At 47.0% G+C, this 22,829-nt stretch overlaps 4 protein-coding genes across 5 annotated transcripts in view; 3 read left to right on the forward strand and 1 right to left on the reverse strand.

Moving 5' to 3' along the window:
* Positions 1 to 22,829, reverse strand: part of LOC122392355 (TBC1 domain family member 4-like) — a 103,902-nt gene that overhangs the window by 12,099 nt on the left and 68,974 nt on the right. The gene's annotated exons all lie outside the window — the stretch shown is intronic.
* On the forward strand, positions 9,754 to 10,767 carry LOC122392360 (adhesive plaque matrix protein-like). Its single transcript, XM_043387152.1, has 2 exons — positions 9,754 to 9,914; positions 10,091 to 10,767. The coding sequence occupies exons 1-2, from the start codon at positions 9,909 to 9,911 to the stop codon at positions 10,640 to 10,642; spliced, it is 558 nt and encodes a 185-aa protein (XP_043243087.1). The 5' UTR covers positions 9,754 to 9,908; the 3' UTR covers positions 10,643 to 10,767.
* Positions 14,805 to 15,778, forward strand: LOC122392364 (adhesive plaque matrix protein-like). Its single transcript, XM_043387157.1, has 2 exons — positions 14,805 to 14,969; positions 15,137 to 15,778. Exons 1-2 carry the CDS (start codon positions 14,964 to 14,966, stop codon positions 15,650 to 15,652), a joined length of 522 nt encoding a protein of 173 aa, XP_043243092.1. The 5' UTR covers positions 14,805 to 14,963; the 3' UTR covers positions 15,653 to 15,778.
* LOC122392361 (adhesive plaque matrix protein-like) lies at positions 17,947 to 18,855 on the forward strand. Its single transcript, XM_043387153.1, has 2 exons — positions 17,947 to 17,992; positions 18,169 to 18,855. The coding sequence occupies exons 1-2, from the start codon at positions 17,987 to 17,989 to the stop codon at positions 18,718 to 18,720; spliced, it is 558 nt and encodes a 185-aa protein (XP_043243088.1). The 5' UTR covers positions 17,947 to 17,986; the 3' UTR covers positions 18,721 to 18,855.

Raw genomic sequence — 22,829 nt, forward strand, 5'->3', positions numbered from 1 at the left:
CTAAACACAGGGATTCCACAGGAAAATAGCGGCTACTCCTATCCTTTCGGTCTTTAAAGGTAGTGTGCCACCTTTGAAAGATTTCCCATTTTATTTTTCCTATGATAAGAAGCTTCTGTTTTTACCTAATATCGCAAAAAAAAAAATCAAAAATGGGCCTGGAATAGTGCCTTTTTCGCCTAAAAGTTTATCGGTTTTTCGATATGTATAACAACTGTAGTGGGCTGAGCTGCAAACAGGCGTCGGCAACAATCGCGAATGCGGCGCACATGTGACAATAAGCAAAGGTCATTATAGAGTTACGACGTACGGGAATGAGTTATCAGCTGTCTAATCGTAGACAACACAATGTCGAGCCTTAAACTGTAAGCCTGTATTGGTATTGTTTCTTTTATTTGGCTGTCGAACATTATTCATGGTTTGAAATATTATTTTATGTAAAATAATTGATATGAAAAAGCCGTCTCTTAAGTTATGACCCCATTTCACCACACGCAAGTGGCAGAAATGACAATGATCAGCTGACGCATTTTTCTTGGCCGAAGTCAGAGCGCGCGTCCCGACGCACCACCACACCGCACCACAAAGTATGAGCAGAAGCCGCGCCCAAAGCCAGAGCCCCGGTAACGTGAGATAGCCGAGTCGGGGCAGCGTGCGCTGACCCAAGCCGGGGCCGCGGCTTTGGGCGCGGTCTACCGCATCCCCGCGGGCAGCCCCGGGCTATCACATGACACCGGGAGGACGCGCGGCCCCGGCTTGGGTCAGCGCACGCTGCCCCGACTCGGCTACCTCACGTTACCGGGGCCCTGGCTTTGGGCGCGGTCTACCGCACCACCTAACAGGCGTGTTCGAAACCGCAGGAGATGATGATGAACGGGTTTATCGAAACTTGATTGGATGAGCATATCGGTAATAGCGATTTCAGTGTGTGCATTTATTGTTCATAGTGGTGTGAAATGTGGTTGGGGTACGACCGACAACCCGTCGGGGCGAATTTCGCACTGGGGTACTCAAAATTTGAAGAATTTAAGACGTTTCCATGAGTTTTGAAGGTATGGATAAGTTCCAAAAATCCGGTTCTCCTTATCTGGGCCATTAACTCCATACAGTCCAGGAAAGCTGGCACACTACCTTTAATATTGGAGTCTAGAAGAGACATCCTGCTTTAGAAGACGTTCACCGTACCCTCTGAATCCGTCTCGGCAAAGTGTTAGTGACCAGCATTGCGTGATAACTCGCCTCTAGGCTCCTATGGTGGTGAATAACACGTGCACCGGACCCTGGTCACGGGTACACTCGGCTCACGTTTTCAACATGGCACGCTCCTGGTGCGCCTGCCCGACGGTCGAGCGGCGTTTCCGCTGTGCGTGTCTACTGCGTGTCAGTAGTGCCTAATCGTGCAAAGCGACTCACTAGTGCGCCAGCTGACGAGTTACCAACCACTTCAGACTCGTTGCTACTATACCTACCGTATTTCGAGACTTATATTGTCGATGGTCATGAGAGCGATTCCACTTCAAACTGAATAAAGCAGAGTGCAGATCGTTGGCCTGTCCATTTCATTTCAAGCTAGAAAGTAGAATGTTTCAATGGAGCAGAGTTTCCTGTCCCGGTTTCGACCACAACCATCCGTTCAGGTGCTTTCGGGGTTCGGGAGAATCCGGATGTCAATGTGAAACAAAAGGTGTATCAATGGAAATATGGTGACGTTACATAATACACATCCAATTCCGGCTAATCCCCGAGTTCAATCCTACTTCCAGTCCTTTAATATTGTAGATAGCAGGCTTGTACTGGTTCTAACTCTTTCGGTACATTCCGAGCATTAATTATCCATATTTGTAGCTTCATTAGAGTGCCGTCCTGACAGCTAACAACGCGCCTTGACCGCGCCTGCCCACACGACTGATGGCTCGAATCTCACTCGCCATGGCCCGTCTGACGTCAGCAAAAACGGGCCGACACAAACGGTTCGTCTGGCAATCGGTGCAGGCCATTCAGTGGTGGGGGAGGGAGGCCCGGATCCCCCGGGGGCCGCCAGTCGTCCCACCCACCGCACCTCGCGGCACGGGGAACTGGGTCACATTTCATCGGGGGTCGGCGGCGGCCCCACCCCACCTGGCCACTCCGTCCGGAGTCCTGCAGTGCCCCTCCGCCCACACAGAGCGCCAGCAGAAGAATTCGCGGCGTGTCACGATGGCGCAACTAACAGCGGGACGGGGTGGGGCGGGGTGGCCGTGAGAGCGTCGGCGGCCGCCACGGCCGGTGGGCCGGCCCCTCCCTGCCTGCTGGCCGTCACCTGACTGATGGGTGCCCGCTGTCCACCGGACCACAGCACCCCATCAGCAGGTAATGGCCAGCTCGCCTCAAATAACGGCCGAAAGAATGGCGCAAATCCGAGCGGATGCGATACCATTAAGAACTCTCACAGCACACGTGATCTATGATTTGTAATATCGCACAAACATACACAAACACTTTCCCTCTGAGCAGCAAAAAGGCTTGAACGTCACCGTTTCCACTGAATAGTTAAGATCTTCGATGAACATTGCCACCACTCCACACTTACATCTGCAAGGTTCCGGCCGTTGGTGTTGATGGGACCGACAAGCGCGGGCTCTTGGTCTCTCATTCATTTAGCAGAAATCGTGCCTACTTTTCGAATGCTCATGCTATTGCCATCTTCTTATACGCAACAAGTTCATATGACAATAATTCATCCGTTTAGGATGAATTATTGTTTATTCATATTAGGATCCGTATTAGAATATCTGTTTAGGATGAATCGTGGGCGCCATCTGATATTATTATTGTCAGTATTTTCTATCGTAGATTGTCACTTGTTCAACTCGGATTGCATTAGACTATGCATGAGACTAGGGTGAAATGGGAATTCAACTGGAGGGGAATAGCGAGAGCGACGCATGGTGGCATTAAACACCTTCATCTACACAGCACACTGAATAACTATGCTATCTTTAGGGAAAAACTGATCATCTCTGCAACACACCGCGTCGCCGGACACTGCATCATTGCCCGCCGCGAAGGTCAGCTGACGTCACTTGGGGTACCGGTGACGTCACCGATGGAGGGCGTGACGCGGAACAGACGGCCGTTTCTCCAGAAATGGGTCACTGCCGGAGGGCGTCGTCCGCAGCAGCGGCGCCCGACTGTCTGCGAGAGGGGCGCCGTTGCGCGCCCGCCGATGTCACAGCCATTGGCCTAGCGACCGTCGCCAGCGCTAGGACCCAACGGAGGACCTATGAGCTGGATCTATAAGCACGTTGACGTGGGGTGGCTAGATTCCCCCCCCCCCCCTCTGACTATTCGCGATAGATTGACGACTAATGATGAAATCGCCCGACAATTTTTTTTAAGTTCTGTAATTAATTTAGCATGGTCTGTGAAACTTCCGTTAGGCTTCACAGATACCTTACTTAGATGTGAACAATTCGTGATGCTATTAAAAAAAAAAAAATCCGGACCAAAAAGAGGCTTAAAGGGACCCTCCCACCTTCAAAAAAGTTAATGAATTGGCATGAAAGTGATGTCGCTCGGTTCAGAAAGAGCAAAAACGAATATCTACCAAATTTCATCGAAAAATATTCACCGGTTTTCAAGATATTAGACTTTTACTTTTGTTTACTTTTTGGGATCTCCGCTGTTCCTAGCGACTTTATTTGAAAGTGCGGCATTTGTTGCGCGCAAAGCAGCATATACCACCGCGTGCTGCCAAACGTTTTAGTAAAAGATTTAAAAATCGTTAGATCTCCGCTGACGTCACAAATTCTAAGGGGGCATACCAATGCATTAGCCCCTTAGAATCCGAAAACTGCAAGTTTGAAATTCCATATCTCCGAATTAAAGCATTTTTCGATGTTGTGAATGCCCAAACCGGTATTTTCAGGCCATGGCCACCAATTTGGCTATCTCAACTCAAAACTAATGTTAAGGTGGGAGGGTCCCTTTAATATAACACCATATAAAATGTACGTAGGATTTTCCCAGCGATTTTCACGTAAAATCCATCGAAGGGGTCACACGAGAAGCTCTAAAACTTGGCTAACTTGGATGTTAAAAGAAAGGCTTTTGATTCGTAGATCTCAGAAATCCTAGTTGAAAAACCAATCAATTTTTCATTAAAAAAATGCGACGTAGCTATAACCATGACTATGAAGATAACTATATAACTATATAACTATAACTATATAACTATAACTATGAAGACAGTTGAAGATCTCTCAACTCAAATTAAGGTGGACCAGCAAAACAAAGTACTGAGAGCTAGCTCAGATGATTCAGCAAGCTTGGGTGCAGGAACCAAAGTTGATGAACAGAAGAATGAAGCCTGTACAGCAAGCACACCACCTGAAGCTTCTGAAATGGCTGGGCTCCCTGCCCAAGGATCGTCCTGCGGTCCTGGCGACTCTTATGCTGCTTCCAGCAGCAAGAGCACATGTGGTGGTACACCAAAGCGAGATCAGGAAATTCTATCAAAGAAGAGTGATGCTACTCCAACACCCCACTACAACGGCCAAGGAGCTAGGCCAAAGGAAAAATCAGAAGTCAAGTCCCAACAAGCCAAGGGAAGTTCTCCAGCAGAAGAGAGACCAAACAGACCTACATATGCTGACATAGCAGGCGAATGGAAGACTATGAAGAGAGTAGCGGGCAAACTTAAAGCTGTGACAGAAATGACAGAAGACGAGAAAATGCTAGATGAGGCTAAACAGGAAAACAAACTCATGAATAAGATGAACGACAAGAAGAAAAACCATATCAATGGAACTATGAAAAACACTGGACTCCCAACTATAAAAAAGAAAAGGTTTGCCAGCATATTTGCATCGAGATTCGACCCAAAAGTGAAGAAAGAGGACCTTCGACAGTATTTGGAGGAGAGACTGGAAACCAAGGTGATGGTATCAGATGTGAAGACCCGTTACAACACCTACACTTCATTTCATGTGTTGTGTGAATGTTCAGATCCAAAGTTACTACTTTGTGATGAGATATGGCCTGAGGGGTCCTATGTCAGGTGGTGGAAGGAGGACTTTCAGAAAATGTAAGTAAATGTAAGTGGATCCCTATCAGTGGACAAACTAGTTTAGATCTCAGAAATGATGGAAAATCTTAAAGTTGCTTCCTGTAATTGTAGGGGACTTCCAAAAGATAGCAGGTCCCTTTCCTTAAGGCCTGACTTGATTTCTCTTTTGAATCAAAATGATATTATTTGTTTACAAGAAACATGGTACTATCATCAGGAACTTGCCAATCTAAATTCGCTTGATTCACGTTTCATTGGAATTGGGGTTTCTGGTGTGGACTTAAGTCAAGGCTTCATTACTGGTCATGCTCCAGGAGGTGTGGCCATCCTTTATAGAAAGTCAATATCAACAGTTGTGAAACCTTTGCTAACTGAGCTAGATTGGTGTGTAGGTGTTAATGTAAAAAATGATGGGAAAAGCTTCACTCTTATAACAATTTATTTACCCTATCAATGTCCAGAGAATGAGAATGAATACCAAGATAAACTAGGCCAGCTCACTTTGACATTAAATGGCATTGAAACAAGCTCTTTTTTAATTATAGGTGATTGGAATGCTAATCTAGGGTTGCATGGACAGAATATGTTTGCAAAACATATGCTAGAGTTTTGCAAAGATCACACTCTGAACATTTCAAGCTTTACCATGCTGCCACCAGATAGCTTTTCTTTTGTAAGTGATAGCTGGGGTTCAAAATCCTGGTTGGATCATGCAGTCTCAAGTGCGGACCTGCATAGAGTAATAACTGAGATGCATATAGATTATGGCATATCCCAAGAGGACCACATGCCTTTGTGCCTCACTCTTTCAGTGGATCAGCTCCCAGAGGTCACTGATGATGATCATTTTCATGCAGTTGTCAATTGGGACAACTTCAGCACCAGTGCCTTGCTTAAGTTCAATGAATTAACAGATGAGTACTTAAAAGATGTACCGATGCTTCCAGGTTTGACATGTGCTGAAGGGAATTGCAAGTTAAAGGAGCACATGAATGATATAAATGAGACATATGAGCAAATAATTGATTGCCTGCGAATAGCTAGCCATGAGATGATGCAGAGAGATAGGAGACATTCACACCCTCAAGGTAAGCCTGGTTGGAATAGATTTGTAAAAGACAAGTATGATCATTCTAGGGAAACATTTCTGCTATGGAAAGCATCTGGAATGCCTCGGGATGGTCCCATCTATCAGGCACACATTCAAGCTAAGCTTGAATGTAAAAGAGCGATACGCTTCATCAAAAGGTATGAAAACGAATTACGACAGGAGTCTTTGGCTTCAAAATTTGTTGATAAGGATGTTAAGAGTTTTTGGAAGGAAGTAAGCAATGTCAAAGGAGCAAAGATCCCGAGACCAAATACGATTAATGACGTATCAGGTGAAGCTAACATTGCTTCTTTATGGCAAACACATTTTAAGGATCTGCTTAACTCCGTGCCAGATAGCATGACAGACAAAGATAACGTATGGAATACAGAAGAGGATAATGAAATAGTACCTGTTACTGTTGAGGAGGTCAGGCATGCTTTGTTCGAGCTGAAGAAGGGTAAGGCAGGTGGTCCTGATCAAATATCTCCTGAGCATCTCCTACATGCTTCACATAGGCTTGTGACATTACTATGCTTGTGTTTCAATGCTTTCCTTCTTCATGGTTTCCTCCCAAGGTCTTTGATGACGGTGAGCATTGTTCCAATAGTAAAGAACAAAGCTGCTTCGATCACCGAAATGAATAACTATAGACCTGTGGCAACCCCTAACATGGTGAGTAAGCTTTTCGAGGTAGTACTGCAAAAACGACTTGAGAATTATTTGTTGACACAGGACAACCAGTTTGGCTTTAAAAAGAACCTTGGTACAGACCAATGCATTTACACTTTGAAAGAGATAGTTGAAAAGTATAAGTCAATGAATAGCATTGTCCATCTGTGTTTTCTTGATGCAAGCAAGGCGTTTGACCGTGTTAATCATAAAATTCTCTTTCAGAGGCTTTCAGAGAGAGGTGTTCCTTATGTGTACCTAAGATTGCTTGCGTTCTGGTACCAAGAGCAAGAAATGGTCATTAAATGGGGATCCACTTTTTCAGGAAAGTTTAAAGTGTCCAATGGTGTCCGGCAGGGAGGTATCTTGTCACCTCCCCTTTTCAACGTGTTTATAGATGAGTTGTCTAGCAGATTAAATGAAATGGGCATAGGTTGTCTGATAGGTCGGAAATTGGTCAATCACTTGATGTATGCTGATGATGTGGTGCTTATCTCTCCATCAAGTGCAGGGATGCAAAAACTGTTGAATGTTTGCCATGAATTTGGTATAGCAAATGATGTTGTGTATAATAGTTCAAAAAGTGTTGCAATGTCATGTAGATCGAAAGGGATGAGGAATGTCAAAATACCTGATTTTATGTTAGGGCCCATGCCGTTAGTATGTGTTGATAAAGTTAAATATCTTGGGCATATCATAGAGGAAGACATGACTGATGATCTAGATATTGCCAATCAGAACAGAGGTTTATTTGTCAGAGGGAATATGATCATAAGGATGTTTCACATGTGTACTGTAGATGTCAAACTGAAACTATTTGAGACTTACTGTTCATCGATGTACTGTGCACACCTGTGGTGGAACTATAGGAAGGCAACTATGAATCGACTCATTGTGAGCTATCACAACCTTCTTAAACGACTTATCGGGTTATCTAAATTTGAGAGTACGAGTATGACATGTGCATATTTTAGAGTGCTGAATTGTGAAAGCGTGTTCAGGAAACTTATTTATAAGTTTCTGAGAAGACTTGAAGAGAGCCCCAATAGCATCATTGAATCAATCAATTCAGGGGATCTCCGTTTCAGATCAAAACTGAGACGTTTTTGGCTCAGTAAGCTCTATTGTCATGCTGTGCTACATTGAATGTGCATCGACTGGGAGTGTGCCTTAACCGATGTTTGTTGTTGTTCATCCATCATCCATCTGGTACATCCATCATCAACTCATAGCAATGGACTGTTAGTCTGAAATACAAATCTATCTATCTATCTATCTATCTAACCATACAACCACTGCGCTAAGTTACAAAAAATGTTTCATATTTTGCCTCCCAAAACAAACGTAATTGCTGCCAGGCCGTTTCGGTGACACATTTCACGGTGACGTTCACGTTCACGGTGACGTTTAGGTAACCGACACCGCCTCCTGCGTGTCGCTGCGATACTTTAGTTTCAGAGATTACGCCTAAACACAGGGTCCGGTAAAAGTTTTGTCCTCTACCTATCACAACACTTTTCGGTTCCCAATCGTTGATAACCATATGGAATTACAGTTTTGGTTGCACCCCAGCATTGCACGGTCTTTGACCGCGGGACATGATGTCACAAACGGACCTCGGGCCATTGGTCACCGAGCTACGGTCGGTTTCGCACAGATTGTTCACCCGAACCGCCGCGTCGAAAAATGAAGGTTTGAAGTGTTTTTCTCGATGAGCTGAACCAGACAGTCGACATGCTCCAGGCCAAAATGACACAGCGTGCCATTGCTGATCAGTTGAGACATCTATCTGCACAGTCTGCAGTTCGTGGAATAAGAATACAGCTGCTGGCAGCGTTGCTGATCGTTACAGTTTGGGCATACGGCCATCATTTCGCCCGTGGCAGAAGTCACATTGAGAAAGGCGGCCGGGAAGAAGGGCTGCAGTTGGTGACAAAATTGGCAAAGTGGCTTACGCGCAACGACCATCCCCTCTCCCAAACAGGACCGTGGGACGCCATTGGATGAGCTCTCTGAAGCTCATTACCTACAAGAGCCTCCAGCGGCTCAGGTCTACGTCGACGCATGGTCGAGCATGGTCGATGACAATGACGTAGACATGCTTTTTCATGTAGGACGACGCGCCAGGTCATCGCTCTGCCAAGGCCCAGTGGTGGTGCGAATCGAACCTGCCGGAGTTCTGAAGGAAGGAAGTGTTAGCCGGCTACAACCCAGACCAAATCCTGATTGAGAGATTTTGGGCTATCGTCCAGCAGGGCCCGGACAAACGGAAGCCGGCGGCCATCCTCGGCGTCCTGCCGTTACAGCTCAAACGGGCATGGTCGAAAATCAAGCCGTCTGTGCTGCACAACCTGGTTGCCAGCATGCCAAATTGTGTTCGTGTGTCGATTTCTATACGTGGGGAATATACTGGACGCTAAAAGGGATCGCCACCTCTTAGAGAGCAACTCAGAGAGCACATCTTTTGAAAGGATAAAACTCATGCCGGGCCTTGCAACGCGTTAAACGCCTCCATCAATGACGTTCAGATGGATGCCCAGTAAAACTCGCCTCACACACTTCTCCAGCATGTCATTTTTCATTTATGACTGATCAAATTGAGCATGTCAAACAGATTACAGACGTCGCAATGTCCAATGAACAATTTATAGTGTGTATTATCCCCCCCCCCCCATTGTAAAAGTATATGCAGCCATTGATGGTAAAACTGGATAAGCGTCACCCTTTCCAGCCTCCTATTGGAAAATCAGCCACTAAGATGGATAAAAAAGACAAAATAACTACAACCGCATCTTTCATGGAATCACAAATACCTCAAAATTCATTAAACACTTTTCTGACTTATTGCAGTCAGCTTGGTCAAAACTGCTAACCAAATATATGACTAAGATGTAAAATAAAACGAAGAATCTCCCTGCATAGACGTTTACCCTACATCCCTCAGCGTCTCGTGGCTGGAGCCGGCCGCTCCCCGCCTGGCGCCGCCGCCCCCGGCAGGGTCACCATCACTGGCGGTCACCGCAGCTGGACCGTGTATAAAACACGGCTCCACACCGCACCCACCATCAGACGATCACACACCGCCAAACTACCAACAACATGAAGGTGAGTAGACTCTTCAGCCCAACTTTGTCATTTCGTGATGAGGGTAAATTTGAGTTGCTGTGGTGTTCTTTCAGGTCAAACAGCTTCGAAAACAGTGTTCAGTAAGGAGCATATTAAAATCGTTTTAATGCCAAGGAGACGTAGAGCTTATAATGATGATGACGTTCTTGTTCCAGTTCTTCGTGGTTGCCGCCCTGCTGGCCGTTGCCGCCGCCGACAACGCGCCCTACACCACTCCGGCGCCCACCTACGCCCCGACCTACAAGCCCACCTACGCGCCCAGGCCCGCCTACCACCCCCAGCCGGCCTACAAGCCCGCTCCCTACAAGCAGGAGAGCTACGACCAGCCGCCCAAGTACGACTTCAGCTACGACGTCCACGGATACGGAGACTACGAGCCCGTCTTCAACGCCCAGGAGGCGCGTGACGGCTACGCCACCCAGGGATCTTACTCGGTTGTGCTGCCCGACGGCCGTACCCAGACGGTCACCTACCGTGTGGATGACGCCTACTCTGGCCTGATTGCTGACGTCACCTACGAGGGCGAGGCCCGCTACGACGAGTACAAGCCCAGCTACAAGCCCGCCCCCGCCTACAAGCCCGCCCCGGCTTACCAGCCCGCCCCGGCTTACCAGCCCGCCCCCACTTACAAGCCCGCCCCCACCTACAAGCCCGCCCCCACCTACAAGCCCGCCCCTACCTACAAGCCCACCCCCGCCTACAACTAGAGAGGAGTCAGCAACGCACTTTTCTTCAAGCTCTCAGACGAAGAAGTGCAGTGCCTTTCATGTATGCTTGAGTGTATTTATTGTGCAATGAGTGGAAGTCAATAAAAGCAAAGCATCATCAAAAACGTTGTGTTGGATATCTGAATCTACGATACGATTACAAGAAATACGAGTAGAGGGAGTGAATACATGCATACAACGTGCGCCAGGGCGATGGTCCAATCGTAAAGTACGGAAACAAGGGGGAGACAGCGTTTTCACGTCACTCTGTAAATCGGATCGCGGACCACGTGACCGGGTCACCATAAGAGAGGTTCGAAAGATATCCCGCGCCCCAGTGGCGGTCTCAGCCAACTTCGCCATATTGGGGGGGGGGGGGGGCATATGTTACCACCCACCTCTAACTCAAAAACTAAGAGGGCTAAAAAGACGCGGTAAAAAGCAGTTAATAGCTCTAAATTCATACGTTTGAAAGTATGCGAAGCATTTTTCATCTTAGAGCAATATTGGGGTCACCAGAGGTAATCTGGTGACCCCAAAATTGTCATATATTCAAAAATAAAGGTCAAAATTTGCCAAATGTCATTATATTTTTCAGAAAACATGCCATTATCTCAAGAACTGTGATAGCTAGAAAAACGCACGGAAAATCAATTGATAGCTATTGCCTATTAACCCGGCAGGCGGTGGGCCTCCCGGCCACCTTCCGCGCGGTGGGGGGGGGGGGCTTTTTTTTTTGCCCCCAACCCCCTCGTATCTCCGAAACTACTGGACGGATCCGGAAAATTCAAACGGCGTTCGATAGCCCTGTCAAATTTCTTCTAGGGAAAGCGCTATAACACCGAGTAAAACGCATTTTGTCGAAAATCAGCGATAGGGCGTCAGTTGTCTTGTACATATGCTGCTATTAGAGGTCACTGGTCATACCAGGTCAGGTCACAGGTCAGGTCACCAAGGGTCACCAAATGAACCCAACTTTACTAAGGTTGTGCGATGCATGTTTTATGGCAAATTTTTCATTTCCAACTCAATGGTGCTGGTTATAAGACCATCAGGTACGGTTTAGGTCACTTTCTGGTGGAGGTCAGGTCAAGGTCAGGTAAAAAAGGTCAAATTTCAAAGTTGTTAGTTTTGCATAAAATGGATATTGATTCGATGCAGCTCGTCACGGGGAGTCTAATGGTGGTCATTGTTTTGCGCTACGAGGTCTTGAATTGCATTGCATTGCATATAATTGCAATCGTTGATAACCATATGGAATGACGGTTTTGGTTGCACCCCAGCATCGCACGATCTTTGAGACCGCGGGACATGATGTCACAAACGGACCTCGGGCCATTGGTCACCGAGCTACGGTCGGTTTCGCACAGATTGTTCACCCGAACCGCCGCGTCGAAAAATGAAGGTTTGAAGTGTTTTTCTCGATGAGCTGAACCAGACAGTCGACATGCTCCGGGCAAAAATGACACAGCGCATGCCATTGCTGATCAGTTGGGACATCTATCTGCACAGTCTGGAGTTCGTGGAATAATAATACAGCTGCTGGCAGCGTTGCTAATCGTTACAGTTTGGGCATACGGCCATCATTTCGCCCGTGGCAGAAGTCACATTGAGAAAGGCGGCTGGGAAGAAGGGCCAGTTGGTGACAAAATTGGCAAAGCAGCTAACGCGCAACGGCTATCCCCTCTCCAAATCAGTAGGCGGAACTATGGTCATGAGTACCCAAATATAGGAACGTTCCCATTTTTGGGAACGGAGTTCCCAAATATGGGAACGGGCGTTCCCATTTATGAGAACGGAAGGCAATTTTTCGGCCGTTCTCCCACTAAAACTCAAAAGTGCATCACGTCTCAAAAAAGTGCACGCTGATTTAAGTATCTACTAAATCTCCATAAAGTTATCTTTAATCTGACCGTGGAACAAGGAAATTGACCGTGGAATGATATTTTTAATGATTTTTTGAAAATGACAGAATGGTGGAAATATGGGTTATACGACATTTAACATGCAATTTTAAGGAAAATGAAGCATTTTTAGTTTGAGGTAAAGTATAATAATTTTCGCCTGGTTATGAACTTTCATACTATCGACACCAGATGCTGACAAATGCAAGCGAAGACGCGGACGGTCCCGAGGTAATATTGTTGACTTTTGTGTCGGGGCGGACGACCGCGTGGAACGTGAGTGAATTTACCGAGCTACTGTTGTAAACTCAGTTTAAGCGGTTGAAAATTATCCAGCTGTATTTTATCATCCCGGAAAGACATATTTTATTTGGATGCTAGCTGTTTAGAGTTGTTTTATAAGGAGCGTCATGAGCGTGGTTTTTGTCTTCCGTGTTTCTAAGCGTGATCGTTTTGGGGGAATTTCTCTTATATAGCTCGCTCTGTGTGGCTTATTTATAATTTTTATGCTGATTTCGATAATTCCTCGTGCCCATCCTACCAGGCCTTTTGCCACTTACACTCATCAAGAAAGGAAAAAACTAGATTTTCATTGGGACTAGGTGTTTTGAGGGTGTAACATATTCAGCGTTCCCATTTTTGGATACTTCCTTGTACTCGTCAACTATCGGTGATAAACAGACAGGTGCTTGACATGTCTCCACACTCAGCGCGGACGGTGGATATAGGTATGGAAGACCTTGTTGAACATCGCTGAGCGTTGTGAATTATGTAATCCTGCAGAGGGGGGCGTGCCCTCTGCGAGATCGACGGGAATAAAAGCGCAGAAGACCGGGCGAAACATGCGACGGTCTTGCCGGAAAGGTCATCTGATGATTGTTGCGTTAACAATAATTTGCGGCGTTGGACGTGATGCTTGTTAATGAAAAGAGCCCCTGAAAGGCGTCGGTGAAATCGTTCCCAATTTTGGGTACGCCGTTCCCATAATAAGGAACGCTTGCAGCGCCAGTGTACGAGAGCGTTCCCAAATTTGGGCTCGCGGCCCGGATGATGGACTGCTTTAGAAATAGGGGAACGATTTGAAACTACGATGGGCCTTACAATATCAAACTCTTTCCCAACAATATTGAGACAAATATCAGGCGGTTCACGATCGTTTTATATTTTTTGGACGTCATTTAACGGTTCTTTTTCTTGTTTTAAATAATGCCTACATGGCGTTCCCATATTTGGGTTTATCGTTCCCAAACATGGGAACGAAAATGCGTTCCCGAAAATGGGTACGCTTGACCATAGTTCCGCCTACTGAAATAGGACCGTGGGACGCTATTGGATGAGCTCTCTGAAGCTCATTACCTACAAGAGCCTCCAGCGGCTCAGTTTTACGTCGACGCATGGTCGATGGCAGGTCGACATGCTTTTTCATGTAGGACGACGCGCCAGGTCATCGCTCTGCCAAGGCCCAGTGGTGGTGCGAATCGAACCTGTCGGACTTCTGAAGGAAGGAGGTGTTAGCCGGCTACAATCCAGACCAAATTCTGATCGAGAGATTTTGGGCTATCGTACAGCAGGGCATGGACAAAAAGACGCCAGCGGCCATCCTCGGCGCCCTGCCGTTACAGCTCAAACGGGCATGGTCGAAAATCAAGCCGTCTGTGCTGCACAAGCTGGCTGCCAGCATGTCAAATTGTGTTCGTCTGTCGATCCCTGTTCGTGGGAAATATACTGGACGCTAAAAAGGAACGCTACCTCTTAGAGAGCAACTCACATAGCACATCTTTTGAAAGGACAAAGCTCATGCCGGGCCCTGCAACGCCTCCATCAATGACGTTCAGATGGATGCCCAGTAAAACTCGCCTCACACACTTCTCTAACATGTCATTTTTCATTTACGACTGATCAAATTGAGCATGTCAAACACATTACAGCTGTCGCAATGTCCAATGAACAATTTATAGTGTGTATTACCCCCCCCCCCCTCCCCACATTGTAAATGTATATGCGGCCAATGATGGTAAAACTGGATAAGCGTCACCTTTTCCAGCCTCCCATTGGGAAAATCAGCCACTAAGATGGATAAAAAGACAAAATAGCTACAACCGCATATTTCATGGAATCACAAATACCTCAAAATTCATTTAAACACTTTTCTGACTTATTGCAGTCAGATTGGTCAAAACTGCTAACCAGATATATGGCTAGGATGTAAAATAAAACGAAGAATCTCTCTGCATAGACGTTCACCCTACCGCCCTCAGCGTCGCGTGGCTGGAGCCGGCCGCTCCCCGCCTGCCGCATGGCGCCGCCCCCGGCAGGGTCACCATCACTGGCGGTCACCGCAGCTGGACCGTGTATAAAACACGGCTCCACACCGCACCCACCATCAGACGATCACACCCCGCCTCACTACCAACAACATGAAGGTGAGGGGACGGGAAAACCATTTGAATGTGAGTGAATGTAAGGCGCTGTGGTAGCGTTCTCTCAGATCCAGAGCTTTAAAAACTCGTATTTAGCAATGAGCATACCAAAAACGTTTTCATTCAAAAGAAAAATCGAACTTGTATTGATGATTATGTTCTCGTTTCAGTTCTTCGTGGTTGCCGCCCTGCTGGCCGTTGCCGCCGCCGACAACGCGCCCTACACCACTCCGGCGCCCACCTACGCCCCGACCTACAAGCCCACCTACGCGCCCAGGCCCGCCTACCACCCCCAGCCGGCCTACAAGCCCGCTCCCTACAAGCAGGAGAGCTACGACCAGCCGCCCAAGTACGACTTCAGCTACGACGTCCACGGATACGGAGATTACGAGCCCGTCTTCAACGCCCAGGAGGCGCGTGACGGCTACGCCACCCAGGGATCTTACTCGGTTGTGCTGCCCGACGGCCGTACCCAGACGGTCACCTACCGTGTGGATGACGCCTACTCTGGCCTGATTGCTGACGTCACCTACGAGGGTGAGGCCCGCTACGACGAGTACAAGCCCAGCTACAAGCCCGCCCCCGCCTACAAGCCCGCCCCGGCTTACAAGCCCGCCCCCGCTTACAAGCCCGCCCCCACCTACAAGCCCGCCCCTACCTACAAGCCCACCCCCGCCTACAACTAGAGAGGAGTCAGCAACGCACTTTTCTTCCGAGTTCTCAAGCGAAGAAGTGCAGTGCCTTTCATGTATGCTTGAGTGTATTTATTGTGCAATGAGTGGAAGTCAATAAAAGCAAAGCATCATCAAAAACGTTATGTTGGATGGAATCTGAATCTACGATACGATTACAAGAAATACGAGTAGAGGGAGTGAATACATGCATACAACGTGCGCCAGGGCGGTGGTCCAATCGTAACATACGGAAACAGGGGGAAGACATCGTTTTCACGTCACTCTGTCAATCGGATCCCGGACCACGTGACCGGGTCACCATAAGAGAGGTTCGAAAGACATCCCGCGCCCCAGTGGCAGTCTCAGTCAACTTCCCCATAGTGGCGGGGGGGGGGCATATGTTACCACCCACCTCTAACTCAAAAACTAAGAGGGCTAGAAAGACGCAATAAAAGACAGTCAATAGGTCTTAATGCATACGTTTGAAAGTATTCTGGTCATTTTTCATCTTAGTGCAATATTGGGGTCACCAGAGGTCATCAAAGGTCAAAATTTGCCAGATATCATTATATTTTTCAGAAAACATGCCGTTATCTCAGGAACTATGTGATAGCTAGAAAAACACATGGAAAAACAATCGATAGCCTTTGAACTCTTCTTTTGATAAGGTCATCATCAAAATTGACCTCAGGTTAATTGACGGTTAAGCCTCCATAGGTCAAACATAATGAAAATTGCTGTTTTTTATAAAACTTATTTCACGAATAACGTTTGAACCAGCGAAGATAAAGAATTGGCAATGGCACTATCGTGCTTCTCTCCTTCAGTCGCTTCGAAAAAAATATGTTTTTTACCTGGATAGGTCAAGGTCGAACTTTGTGACCTTAGGTCAAGGTCACGTGGTGACCCAAATAGGCCATGTTGCATATCATTCGATGCGTCTCGGCAAGACAAACACAATGAAGCCATCCGCAGCGTTCTATCTCTTTCCAATTCAGAGTTATTGGCAAAAATCTGTTAGTGCCTCAAATGACCTCGGATGACCTTTCTAGATGCTATCAGCAAAAAATGACACCTTGGTCGTCACGGGTGGTCAAAATCATTGTCATTCTGAAATATTTGGACTGTTCATATGCGTACACACGGACCTAGAGGCATTTCTATTTTTCTCCATTGACTTATAATGGAAAGGTCACGCCACTGGCCTGACCTTAGGTCACGGATATAAAAAAATCCGAGATATACAAATTATAGGTGCCCATAACATCATGCAATCCACCAAGTTTAAATTCTCTCTGACAAACAGTGCAGGCTGGACATGATTGCAAACTTTTTTGGGCTTGGTCAGTTGACATGACCTGGTGACCTGACCTGGCATGACCTGGGGTTAGAAATTTCACACATTGTCCAAAATTGATGTACAGCAAGCTACTCCAAGCGGCGCGGCGCGTAGCTGACCGAGGTTTTAACTTTATAATCAATAGGGCAAGTAAAGTTAAAAGTGACGTTTTTATGGAAAGTGTTTAGAACACTTGCATTGAAATGATTTAGCCGGCACCCCATTTTTGTTTCGCTGATAGGTAAGCATCGAGTTAACTATTATTTCCCCCTTAAAACGTCAGCTTAAAAATTGACCTACGGTCAAGCTCTTGAAATGGTGGCCTTTCTTGACCAAAGATGATCTCCTTGACCAAAGATATCAAACACTGAAAGTTGCAAATATTTTAATTTAGCATTACCGATCGCATCACCATAAGAGTTCTCAGCTAGGGGAGTTCTAAAAGCAATCGTTCAGCAACGTCAGTAACATTTCGTTTTCAACTGCAAAATAGTGCAAGGCAAATCGAAATCAAAGGATTTTTTGGAACTTGATGAAGCTTTCAGGAGCTATGCACCCCTCCCCCACCAAAACCCGCTGCGTCCACGACTGCCTTTTTTGAGACGCCAGTGTTGGCACTATGATATCTACCACAAAGTACAAAACAGATCAGAGTACAAAAGGCATTAGGCAAGGGCAGTTTCTGCGCGTCAGCATGTCAAAAAAAAAAAACAATTTTCTTGTATGACTACGAGTGTGCGACTATCCGAGCTGCAGCAAACAGAGCAAAAGATAAACAGAGAAGGAAGTTCAACTTTCGACTGTGGTACCACCAATGACGTCCAAATTGATCGTTCAATCTACAACTCACAGCGTCTCGTGGCTGGAGCCGGCCGCTCCCCGCCTGGCGCCGCCGCCCCCGGCAGGGTCACCATCACTGGCGGTCACCGCAGCTGGACCGTGTATAAAACACGGCTCCACACCGCACCCACCATCAGACGATCACACACCGCCTCACTACCAACAACATGAAGGTGAGTGGACTCTTCAGCCCAACTTTGTCATTTCATGATGAGAGTAAATTTGAGTTGCTGTGGTGTTCTTTCAGGTCAAAGAGCTTCGAAAACAGTGTTCAGTAATGAGCATGTTAAAAGCGTTTTAATGCCAAGAAGACGTAGAGCTTATATTGACGGTGATGTCCTTGTTTCAGTTCTTCGTTGTTGCCGCCCTGCTGGCCGTTGCCGCCGCCGACAGCGCGCCCTACACCACTCCGGCGCCCACCTACGCCCCGACCTACAAGCCCACCTACGCGCCCAGGCCCGCCTACCACCCCCAGCCGGCCTACAAGCCCGCTCCCTACAAGCAGGAGAGCTACGACCAGCCGCCCAAGTACGACTTCAGCTACGACGTCCACGGATACGGAGACTACGAGCCCGTCTTCAACGCCCAGGAGGCGCGTGACGGCTACGCCACCCAGGGATCTTACTCGGTTGTGCTGCCCGACGGCCGTACCCAGACGGTCACCTACCGTGTGGATGACGCCTACTCTGGCCTGATTGCTGACGTCACCTACGAGGGTGAGGCCCGCTACGACGAGTACAAGCCCAGCTACAAGCCCGCCCCCGCCTACAAGCCCGCCCCGGCTTACCAGCCCGCCCCGGCTTACCAGCCCGCCCCGGCTTACCAGCCCGCCCCCGCCTACAAACCCGCCCCCACCTACAAGCCCGCCCCTACCTACAAGCCCACTCCCGCCTACAACTAGAGAGGAGTCATCAACGCACTTTTCTTCAAGTTCTCAAACGAAGAAGCCTTTCATGTATGCTTGAGTGTATTTATTGTGCAATGAGTGGAAGTCAATAAAAGCAAAGCATCATCAAAAACGTTATGTTGGATGGAATCTGAATCTACGATACGATTACAAGAAATACGAGTACAGGGAGTGAATACATGCACACAACGTGTGCCAGGGCGGTGGTCCAATCGTAACGCATGGAAACAGGGGGAGACAGCGTTTTCACGTCACTCTGTAAATCTGATCCCGGACCACGTTGCCGGGCCACCGTAAGAGAGGTGAGGTTCGAAAGATATACATGGATCTCGTCAAAGGTCGGGTCAAAGGTCACGTCACAAGAGGTCAAAATTTTCAGGTTTTAAGATTCTTCGACAAATCAGTTCATAGCACGTGAACTAATCAAGCCAAAATATTACGCAAAATAGCATCCGATGGGTAACTCTTTTTTGGGCACTTTCTATGGTGTCGAGATATTTGACCGAAGGTCAACACTTTATAATCAATAGGGCAAGAAAAGCTAGAAGTGAAGTTTTCATGGAAAATGTTTAGAACACGTGCATTTAAATCATTTAGCCGGCACCCCATTTTTGTTTCACTGACAAGCATCGAATAAACTATGTACATATTATTTGACCCTTAAACTGTCAGCTTAAAAATTGGCCTACGGTTAAGGTCTTGACTGATGTTGGCCTTTCTTAACGAAAGATGATCCTTGACCAAAGATGTCACCTTAATCAAACGCTGATAGTTGCAAATATTCTAATTTAGCATTACCGATCGCGCAAGGAGTTCTAAAAGCAATCGTTCAGTCGGTACTCGGTGTAGCTAACGCAAGCATTGATACTTTTTTCATTGAACCAGCTGACGGGGCCTGGTGACTTGACCTTGAACGGTTCGGGTGTAAAATGTTCACAAGCGTCGAAGATGTGTGATAAGGGGTGCCAAAAAGGCAGCGCGAGGTGCCACTTGAGATACTTACGATATATCTGAGGAACTCCCACCGTTCACCGCGAGTTATGAGCTACTTTGGGTCACTTGTGTTACTAAAGATTACTTATGTTAGGTACATTAGTTGGGGTTGAAGGGTAGGTCGACTATGGGGTGATGTACGCAGTGCACATCAATCAACAATTATTCATATATAAATCATCATTACGAGCGAGCGAGCGCAGCGAGCGAAGCGAGTCTTTTCAATATAACGGAAAAATATCAGTATTCGGCCCGGCCCGGCCCGGCCCGGCCTGTAACGCTTTTGAGAGGCTTATATCTCAGCAACCGCTGGACCGATTGGCCTGCGGTCTTTTTTGTTGGGTAGCCCCATCCCTTCTACCCCGTAATCGACTACTTTTGATACACCTCAGTGACTGTCGTGGCACGTGCCACGTGAAAAGTCAAGGGTGTTCAAGCTGTTTTGCAAAAGTAGTGATTTTGAGAGGCTCATATCTCAGCAGCCGCTTGGGCGATTGACTTGCGGTAATTTTTGTAGGGTAGCAGCATCCCTTCTACCAAAAATAGGATACTCTCGATGCATGTGGGTCACCCCCAGTGCACGTGCAAAATACAACAATAAGAGGTGTCAAATTTGTTCCCATTTTAATAACTCGGTAATTACTGGGGCGATTTCGCTGAAACTTGGCATACAGGTAGGCACCCACCAGGCAATGCATTCCCATGTGTTGCGGTTAGGGTGCTACTGCACGTGCGCACGTGCAGGGGGCGCTTCCAGATCTCGAGAACGGCTGGGCCGATTGCGCTCAAATTTGGTACACTGCTGGGGACCAGTTAGTAGGGTGCCGTGCAAAAGTCAGTTTGGACCCCGTTTGCACGTGCGCACGTGCAGATTGCCGCTTCCAGATCTCAGGAACGGTTGGGCCGATTGCGTTTAAATTTGGTACACCGCTAGCGACCGGTTAGAAGGGTGCTTTGCGCAAGCCCGTTGGAAGTACCCTCTCGCCCTTCCGCACGTGCAGGGCTCACTATCTCGCTCGCTCGTTCTTCGCCCAAAAGGCGTTTTACTGGTATAATCGATTTAATATTCATCTACTCGCTAGCTAAAAAAAAAAACATGACAAAAATAATTGAGTAGGCGATGATTTCGAGCAAGCGCAAAACGAGTTTTTTTCAATTTAGCGCAAAAAAATATCAGTATGAGCGGGCCCAGCCCGTCTCCACATATAATGATCGATGGCTTATTTCTCAGCAACAGTACTGGGGCGATTGATCTGCGGTCTTTTTTTTTTGACAAAATTAATTAACAGAAACGCGCATGGTGGGAGGAGTGGAGTTATATCACAGTATCAGTGAGGGGTTGTATCACACCGATTTGTTCTCAACAACACCAGGAGACGGTAAACCCCAAACGACCGCCTGATGCATCATCCTGTCTCCATAAGTTATTGAATAGAATCAGCCATCAGGCTTGTTGGACAGAGGTTTCGCATTTCGGCGTGCGCGAAATTCCTATTTCGGTGTATCATTCTGAGCGTTTGTGTAACTATGCTATCTTGGCACTCACTGACAGCTCCAGTGAGCCCCTTCCTTCACTGGATTCAAACAAACGCCTGAACCCCTCCTGCAGTGCAAAAAATATATGAAAATTGTATCGTCTTTCCAAAAAAGAAAGACAGAAAGAAAAATCAACAGCTTTTAGTAAGCGTTTACTGTGGACGTCGAACCGCGTGGGACACGACTTTTTCGCAATAACTTTTGAATACGTTGCCTCTCAAGAACGAAACTTCGGCAATGGACGTTTCAGACCCCGGCCTAATTTTTATTACTAAGGTTTTTCAATGTCCGATCAATATTTAGGGCACTTCCCGTTCACTCGTAATGATAAGTTTTGCTCCTGAAACTCTCTCGGTGAGCAGAGGCTACTCCACAAGGGGCGGAGCCATAGTGTGACGTTGGAGCTAAGCTCCGCCTCGGCTGGCCGTTGCCTGAGGCGCTACCTGACCCGAGACCGGTCAGTCGCGGTCCGTAGGGGTTGGTGCGCGGTGCTTCCTGCCAACACGCCCAGACGCGTGGCGTACATACGTTATTCATGCTTGCCCTAAGGGCTGCAAGAAATATGCGCCAAATATTACGATGATTTAAGAATAGGGGAAAGTGGGGTAAGACGGTCAGGGTAGGTAAGACGGGCACCCCTTCTGCAGACCAAACCAACAGCGCTACGAACGAAAAAAATCAGGGCCAGAATTGCCTTTCCCACTACACACCACCATTGAAGTCTGGTGAATTTGTGTTCAGTCGATGATCTTTTATTTGGATTTCTTTAAAACACCCATTTCATTGAAAACATCCATAATGTATTGTGCAAGCTTTTGTGTGCAGCACTATTGAGATAAAAACTAGCAATCACTCGTGGTAGACTCATGTGCCACAAGTGTTCATTTACCGCGGATTTGCTTTGTCTGCATCAAATTATCCACAGAGAAAAATCCTGCTGAACTTCTGACATTGAGTTTGTGTTAAGACGGGCAACTATGAATCCAATGGGCCTGTAATGGTGAAAATATTTTTTGTTGCTGTAGGAAAAAAGAAGCGTTTCTAATAAGAATATGTTCGATTCCGATACTCACAGACATGTTTGCAATATTCCTTCGGCACAGTTTATTCTCGAATAATGAATGTGAAAAACGGTTCTACATGGCTTCTGAACTAGGGCCTAGTTATATACGAGCATTCAGCATACGCCTTCTGCACGAATCTCGTATACTGCCATTTCTGAAGCACTTGAGACCAACGAATGACTCATGACTGTATCAATGCGGCTAATCTCGGGCATTTCTTGCGAGCTGTGCTGGTCGGTGAAATCAAAAAACCTGGCCGTCTTGCCCTACCCATGTGACCGTCTTACCCCATGGGGTGGGGTAAGACGGGTTAATGCAAGGTTTTGCAAAAATAGCTGCAGTTTATTTGTTGAATCAGGTCTAAGTCTCATCTTCTGGCAAATGGAAGTAAAATGTCTAAAAAAGGTTTTCACTCAGTTTCCCGTTTCTATGATGTTTCTAACCGGCCGAAAAATGGCTCCAAAGTTAAGGTGCCCGTCTTACCCCACTTTCCCCTAACAGAAAATAATT

This window comes from Amphibalanus amphitrite, unplaced genomic scaffold (assembly GCF_019059575.1).
Source record: "Amphibalanus amphitrite isolate SeventyFive unplaced genomic scaffold, NRLGWU_Aamphi_draft 000483F_arrow, whole genome shotgun sequence".
NCBI lineage: Eukaryota > Metazoa > Arthropoda > Thecostraca > Balanomorpha > Balanidae > Amphibalanus > Amphibalanus amphitrite.